The sequence below is a fragment of the Dunckerocampus dactyliophorus genome, chromosome 4 (assembly GCF_027744805.1).
Source record: "Dunckerocampus dactyliophorus isolate RoL2022-P2 chromosome 4, RoL_Ddac_1.1, whole genome shotgun sequence".
Lineage (NCBI taxonomy): Eukaryota > Metazoa > Chordata > Actinopteri > Syngnathiformes > Syngnathidae > Dunckerocampus > Dunckerocampus dactyliophorus.
The window spans coordinates 14,647,453-14,655,018 of record NC_072822.1 but is presented as its reverse complement, the minus strand read 5'-3'; the positions used below and the strand labels follow the sequence as shown (position 1 = coordinate 14,655,018).

At 40.6% G+C, this 7,566-nt stretch overlaps 1 protein-coding gene across 3 annotated transcripts; it reads right to left on the bottom strand.

Moving 5' to 3' along the window:
• Positions 1-208: 208 nt before the first annotated feature.
• LOC129180098 (uncharacterized) lies at positions 209-3,223 on the bottom strand. 3 transcript variants are annotated; one of them, XM_054774171.1, is made up of 6 exons: positions 3,081-3,223; positions 2,876-3,009; positions 2,738-2,799; positions 2,504-2,641; positions 2,296-2,394; positions 209-575 (listed from the first exon to the last, which is right to left on the bottom strand). In XM_054774171.1, the coding sequence occupies exons 1-6, from the start codon at positions 3,183-3,185 to the stop codon at positions 355-357; spliced, it is 759 nt and encodes a 252-aa protein (XP_054630146.1). In that variant the 5' UTR covers positions 3,186-3,223; the 3' UTR covers positions 209-354. The 3 variants fall into 3 exon arrangements, with proteins under 3 accessions (XP_054630146.1, XP_054630147.1, XP_054630148.1); XM_054774172.1 differs by having other exon boundaries at positions 2,759-2,799; XM_054774173.1 differs by lacking the exon at positions 209-575 and adding an exon at positions 2,029-2,224.
• Between the last annotated feature and the right edge of the window lie 4,343 nt (positions 3,224-7,566).

Below are 7,566 nucleotides of genomic sequence, written 5' to 3'. Positions count from 1 at the left end.
TTATTTTTTGGCTAATGTCTGTGAAGGTTGCTGTGATCCAGTCCTTGAACATTTCTGACTATATGAATACGACTATAATGTCATTGATCCACGAGTATTGTTGTAAGTCCTCCACTCGATTCTCCAGTGCAGCTATTTTTTTGTCCTTTTCCACATTCTGTTCTTTTAGTTCTTTAATTTCATCCATCAGGTCCATTTCGGTTGTTTGGAAATGTTCGAAATCTCTCATGACATAAAAGTAAGAGATTGCTTAATTTCTTCTATTTCATCCTCTGTAATTATGCTTGCCTTCTTCGGTCCCATCTCACCTCCTGTACGACATGTGTAGGTTGGTGGCTTTCGCTGCTGGCGGCTTCAACTACTGGTGGCTCCTACTGTGGCCCTGCGGTTGCCACGGGAAGTGTCGTCGTCCGCTGTCGCCGTAATCGGATCCTCAGCAAGATCACCAGGACACCGGGATCTCCCCAGAGCGGCGTCCCAGCTGGGAGACGTCAAGGGCGGCACAGGAGCAGGAAGCGGGTGGTCGAGCCGAGTACGTGAGAGGCGAGTAGGCCGCACTGCAGAGCCCTCGGCGGCTGCAGGCCAGAAGAAAGCGACAGAACCTTACCGTGTTGGAGAAGTTGGTGAAGGAGCAATCTTTGCTTCTTATTTCATGTATCGGACGACATATCGGCATCGGCTCCAAAAATCCCATATTGTTCGGGCTCTACCCATGACCCTAATGAGGATGAGCAGTATAGAAAATGGAGGGATGGAGATCCCACAGGGACCTTTTTTGTCATTCTTTTTTATTTTATCTTTTGTATTTATTTATTTTATAGTTTATTTTTATTTTGATTGTTTTTTAATTTTGGCTGTGTTGAATGAATAGAGATTGAATTAGCCAGAGGATGTGTTAAACTAGGTTAAACAATGCCAAATATTCCAACTTTGCTACATTTGTTTCTCTTATTATATCTTTTTTCTTATATTTTGACTTTATTGTAATATAACTTTTACCCAACCTAAATTTCCTAGAATTCCAACTACATTCTTTGTTTTGTCTTTGTAAGACTGTTAAATAAATTACATTTTTCGTCTTTAATCTTTAGTATTTCAACTTTATACTTTTTTTCCCTCTTAATATTATGACTTTATTCTCCTAGTATTTTGTCTTTATTCTCAAATTACTGCTCTTCTTTTACAAGTTTCACTGTTTTTTTTTGTTTTTTGTGTAATTGTATTTTTAAAATGTGCCGAGGGCCTATTAAAAAACTAAAAACTGCATAAAAAATGCAAAAACTGTGCAAAAAAAAAGTGTCTGTGGTATTTTAGATGATTATTTTTACCATAAAAATAAAAAAGACAGTAGAGCTATGTAAACATACTGGCCCTTAAAATTTGAGCTGCTAAAGGGTGTTTTTATCTAATTGGTGATAATTTGGTGGGGGGGGAGGGGTGACAGAGACATAAGTAATGCTGATTGGCTAAAGGTAGAGTACAGTTTCACTGTACGGTAAGCTGCCAATGACATGAAATGCTAGCTACATTACTTGAAGGTTTTTTAAAAAAGCAACACAATGACTTTCTCTGGTCACTAATTACATTTATGAATCAGTAATACTGTTACTAATCCAATTACTTTTTTAGGAAAGTTACTCGTGACTATAGCTATTTACTTTTTTTCGGCAAAGACCCCACGGCCCACTGAAAACAGTTACGCGACCCATCAATTGAGAATCACTGGTATACTGTAGTGAATATACTTGGCATAACTTGTATAATAGACAAATCAATATGTAATAGACGGTAGATAATACCTTATTTAAGGATAATGATAATAAACACTTGGTAAACACACATGTTTGTGATCTTTCTTAAAATGGCTCATATTAGTACTGTACATTCTTTGTTCAATCGTTCCATATTTTAATTCCACATGCTGTTATGCCAAAGGTTATTAGTGTTGTACTCTAATACAAATGTTTTAAGTTACATTTTCCCCTACAGTCATACTTAGACACATGAGGCTATAAATTCAGTCATTTCTTTAATGTGTTACACTCAAGAAACAGAAAATGCAAGATTGATTACACTGCAACACTATGACAGAACACTACAATTTACGCACACGCGCATCTACACTACGGGTTTGCAGTATCTCATGCAGTAGTCTGTCTTTAGGTTGTCTGTTCTGTTTTCATTTTTTTAACCTATTGTTGGATGACCTTTTCTGGACACAGATCTGGAAGAGAGTGGAGCCTTACAGATCATGTGTGATGGTGTCAAAGTGTAACAGAATAGGAGGCATCTTACCTGTGCTGTTTCCAAAGTGCAGATCCTGTGTGAAGTTGAGGCACGCGGCCTGTTTCTTGACGGCCTTTAGGTGAGCAGCATCTAGTGTTCCAGACTTTGCTGTTGCACACAGAGACAAGCTTAAACACCAGCAAAATCTTCGTCAAACACAGCATGTTGTGTATTACGGGAGATTCGCTTTGGTGTGAAGATGAAGCTGTGAACTCACTAAACAAGAAGAGGTGTCTATTTCTTTGGGGTTCTCCATCAGGGGTCCTCACCACAGTGTCGTCGATCCAGAGGAGGCAGTCGGGACAGGTCTTCAGAAACTTCCCACCGTGCTCGTGACCGTCGACGTTAAGGATAACTACGAGATATAAATATGAAAACACGTGCAATGCAGTGTTATTGACTCCGTGTTAGTTAACTGTGCAGCATGTCGAATCTATGAGAGCGTACTTACAGTCTACATTTGCAGAGTTACCTGAAGTGGAAGTAACACTTTGATAATAGCATGTTCCATCTCTTGAAAGATGAAGGTAAAATCATGACCTTCATAGTTCTATTTTGCCCAAAGGTAAAATAAGACCTAAAAAGTTACATTTTATCTCGCCAGCGTAATGTGAAGTCATTACTGTTGGGGATTAATGTGAGCTCGATCACAGAACTTGTGACTGATTTAAGGTCATCCAAGAAATCTGCCGTTCCAACATGATAGGTCCATTTTCCAGTTACCTATGAACACAAAACCAAAACGTTTTGTTATTTCTATTCTGGTAGCCTCACAGATTTTAGGGACTACATACCAGGTTCCGGTCCTGCAGAGGTACTACAAGTTCTTCACAGGTGGGATCAGACGCCACAGCCACAGAGGAGAGAGCCAGCAGACCTAAACAGAAGTGAACAAACATAATGAGATGTTTGATGATAACTTGACACTAGAGAGAACAGGAAGACTGAACATGGATGCACGAAAGAGGACTCATTATGTAACGTGACAGACATTATTATGCAAGCAAGGACTTAGGACCTGATGTTAATATTGACATCGTGTGTCATTGTTCATTGGTGTGTATATATATATATATATATATATATATATATATATATATATATATATATATATATATATATATATACCAAAATTGCTAAGTCCGCCATTGGTCACCGCCAATAGAACAAGTGAGGACCGCTGGCTGAATAAAGCTGAGCGTGTAAATGTGCAAGTTAACACTGATCATTATACTAACTATAGCCTACCAGTCTTTTCATTTATCAGCGCTCAATATTGCACAACTTTGACATATTAACACTTATCCATTAAAAAAAGACATAAATTGGAGCAACAGCTGTCTCTTTATAAAATCTGTCGATATTTGTCATATGTTACTACTAAATGCTGCAGCTCGCTGTGATCACTGGGTGGCAGTGTTGACGTGTTTAGTGGTGACCTTTTTGTTATAATAAAGAAGTCTTTTCTTGCAGTTGATTGATGCCTCAGAGTCCTTATTCTTCTAGCAAATATTGTACCTGTAATAAAAGACGATGAACAGGCCGCACGGTGGCCTAGTGGGGAAGACGTGGAGTTTGCACATTTTCCCGTGGGTTTTCTCCGAGTACTGGGGTTTCCTCCCACATTTTAAAAAACATGCATGTTAGGTTAATCGCCGACTCAAAATTGTCCATAGGTATCTCAAAGTTACCACTCCTGTCTGCTCAAATAATCTTTGCTCCCAGGTCCATCGGGTTCTCAATAAATGGTGACGCCATCTCCGAATGGGTTACACAGTGAAACAGCGGTGCTTTCATAGTTCATTTTTTGTGGACGTAACCTGGTTGGGACCAGATTGTGAGTTTAGCCTACGTTACTATGGTGATATAGCCGCTTTAAAAGAGAGCTACCTTCACTGAACAGGCAAGCCCAAATTTCCGCTCAGCACACCTCGCTATCCCACTAAACTCGCTTCACAGAATACCCCCCAGGTGTGCCTGCGGCTGGCCACAATAATAAGCCACTCCAGATTGTGCAATTTTATTACACAGCACAATGCCACCGATGTCATGAGTGTCGAGAGAGTGTGCAACAGGCATGCTGCAGGAATGGCCACCAGAGCTGTTGCCCATGAATTAAGTGTTCATTTCTCTACCAAAAGCTGTCTCCAAAGGCGTATCAGAAAATTTGGCAGTACAGTTGCCCCTCGCTACATTGTGGTTCAAACATTACTAATTAATTAATTAATTTAGCCATTTTTATGCCTGAAAATGCTTAATTTTAGGCAAAAATACGTACATTTTGCTTAACTATGCATATTTTTGGACTAATAATAGGCCATATTCAACTACAAAACGTCTTCACCTCCATCCGGACCAGCCATCCGGACAGCTGCTGCAACAATCGATTTGCATAACCAACTGTTTGAAACTGTCTCAGGGAAGCTCACATTTGGTGGCGTCTGGCACTTTGGAGAGGTGTTTTCCTCCTTGATGAATCCTGGTTTTCACTGAACAGGGCAGATGGCAGTCAGCATGTACGGCGTTGTGTGGCTAAGGGGTTTGCTGATGTCATCGTTATGGATCAAGTGGTCCATGGTGGAGGTGGGGTTATGGTATGGGCAGGCATACGTTAGGGTGCACAGGTGCATTTTATTGATGGCATTTTTAACGCACAGAGATACGATGGTGAGGTACGGAGACCCATTGTTGTGCCACTCATCCACAACCATCACTTCATGTTGCAAGGATCTGTACACAATTTCAGTTCTTGCACGGTCAGCATACTCACCAGACATGTCATCCACTGAGCATGTTTGGGATGCTCTGGATTGGCGTACACGGCTGCATTTTCCAGTTCCTGCCAATATGACACTGACATTCCACAGGCCACAACAGCCTGATGTGTTACACTGCATGAGGTACATGATGGTCACACCAGATTCTGACTGGTTTTCTGACCCCGCCTGGATCTCCCAATACAGTGAAACTGCGCATTTTGGAGTGGCCTTTTATTGCAGCCAGCCCAAGGAACACCTTTGCAATACCCATGCTGTCTGATCTGCATGTTGACATGTCACCTCTGAGGTGGATGGATTATCTCGGCTCACTAACACAGATTAAGACAGATTTGTGAACAATATTTGTGAGTGATATGCCTTTTGTGTACATAGAAAAGGTTTTACATCTTTGAGTTCAGATGATGAAAGATGGGAGCAAAAACAAGTGTTGCGTTTATATTTTTGTTGTATATACAGTATTTAAATGACTCAGTGATTTCCAATGCCATCAACAACTGTGATGGCTTGTTTGACTAATTTCCGCAATAATGGACAAGGACCCTAAAGGGTTAAAAGAGATCAATACTGGACTGATGGACCCAGACTTTGCTTCTAGTCACCAAATTGGAGAGCATGATTGCTAGACTTGCCGCCTCACACTGGCACACCACACCACGCCATTGATTATTATTCTCATTCATCCAGGTCATTGTATTCTCAAGGCACTGAATTGTTTGCAACTGGACTGTTCAGTTTGTCTTAGAAGAAGGGCTGTCCTACCTAGTCATTGAGCATGAGCTGATGAAGCCTGGAGAGATGGCAGGCGAATGTCTCCTAAGACAACCTGAACAGTCCAGTTGCGATCGACTCGATGTCCTGAGAACATAGCATATAATGTATCATTATCCGACTTGAGTGAACAAAAACAAATATTATAATATTATAAAAATATTTTTGCTCCCACGCTCCCCTGTTAGATTTTCAGATATTTCTGTCAGAAGTGGCACAACTGGGCCATTGCAGTGTAAATAGAAATGCATTCAGGCCTCTCCCAAATGTGAATATAAACACCTATCACTATGACTGCGCCATGCCCCGATTAACCTCACCTTGAATAAATAAATGCCTCAATACCTCCAATGAACAACTTGTTTTATCCCCATGGAAAAAAAGTAACAGGTGGAGCCATGAGGACAACATGTATCTTCACAGCAACTGATAAACCAATGTGTCACCTAGACCTCCTTAACAAAACACACACACCTCCTGCAGAACATACAGGGTATTTGGAAACTGAAGTTCACGGTGGAGTTTCAATGCTGCTGTATCCAAAATAACGAGAAAAAAAAAACAATTTGAGGAAGAAAGATTTTAGAGTGGATTCACTTCACCAGAAAATGATTAGAATGAAAGGGACTATGAAGCAGACTAAGTTCATAAAAATCAGTATAATCATTCTACCCTACAAAAGACAGGTTAAAATAAATCTGTACTTTCTATGTGTGCGTACATTTCGGACCACGGTTGTGTATATACTGTATTATAAAATTGCATTTGTACAAATCAAGGCTAGTCCTGAATAAACAGATCACACCTCATACACACACCTGGTACTCCACAGTTAAGTGAATAAAGATCACACCTATTTCCAGATCTCTTCAGTGACGTTCAATGGAATTCAAATCTGGGCACTGGCCGAGGTCAAGACGGCTCTGGATCAGGTTTTCATCCAAGATGTCTATGTACAGCATTTCTACATTAATCGTTCCCTCTATTCTGACTAGTCTCCCAGTTTCTGACCCTGAAAAACATTTCCATGACGCTGCCACCCCCATGCTTCACAGTAGGGATGGTGTTGGCCAGGTGATGAGCAGTGCCAGGCTTCCTCCAAACATGACGACATTCACGCAAGAGTTTGATCTTTGTCTCATCAAACCAGGGAATTTAGTTTCTCATGCTCTGAGAGTCCCTCAGATGCCTTTTGGCAAACCGAAGGCAGGCTGCCATGCACATTTGATGAGTGGCTTCATGGCAAAGGGTGTAAATACTGCAAATATGTGTGAGTTTTTTTTTATTTTTAGTACATTTGAAAACACACAAAAACCCCTTCAAAATGCCATTATGAAATAATGCAGTAACATAACAGAACGGGGAATACTTGCACTGTACATATGGTCCACTTTTGGAATTCACCACAAAAAGTAGGGGTTGTCACGGCAATAGCAGAGGCACGACATTACATCTTAGAGACTTGAAGTCGGAAATTGGATTTGACGCATCTTGTTTTTTTAAACAAACATCATTACAGTACATGTAATTACTCCATCATCATGTGTAATTAAATCCAAGTACAGCTTTATTGGTCCTGTCAGGTGCAAAATTCCAGGCCCGGCCTGGAGAAAAGGTCACCATAGGCTGATCTCCCCAGAGAAAGTACAGTTAAAGGTACTTCCTGTTCTTGTTCCACATCACAATGACGGAGGAAAACACGTACACACAAAAGACAAAAGAAGTCTTTGGC

Bases quoted from the DNA above. Each gene is read 5' to 3' on its own strand.
- LOC129180098 (XM_054774171.1), bottom strand. From the start codon at position 3,185: ATGTTTGTTCACTTCTGTTTAGGTCTGCTGGCTCTCTCCTCTGTGGCT. The intron at 3,010-3,080 runs GTATGTAGTCCC...TTGTGTTCATAG, and splicing joins CTCTGCAGGACCGGAACCTG to GTAACTGGAAAATGGACCTA. The intron at 2,642-2,737 runs GTAAGTACGCTC...TATATCTCGTAG, and splicing joins TAACTCTGCAAATGTAGACT to TTATCCTTAACGTCGACGGT.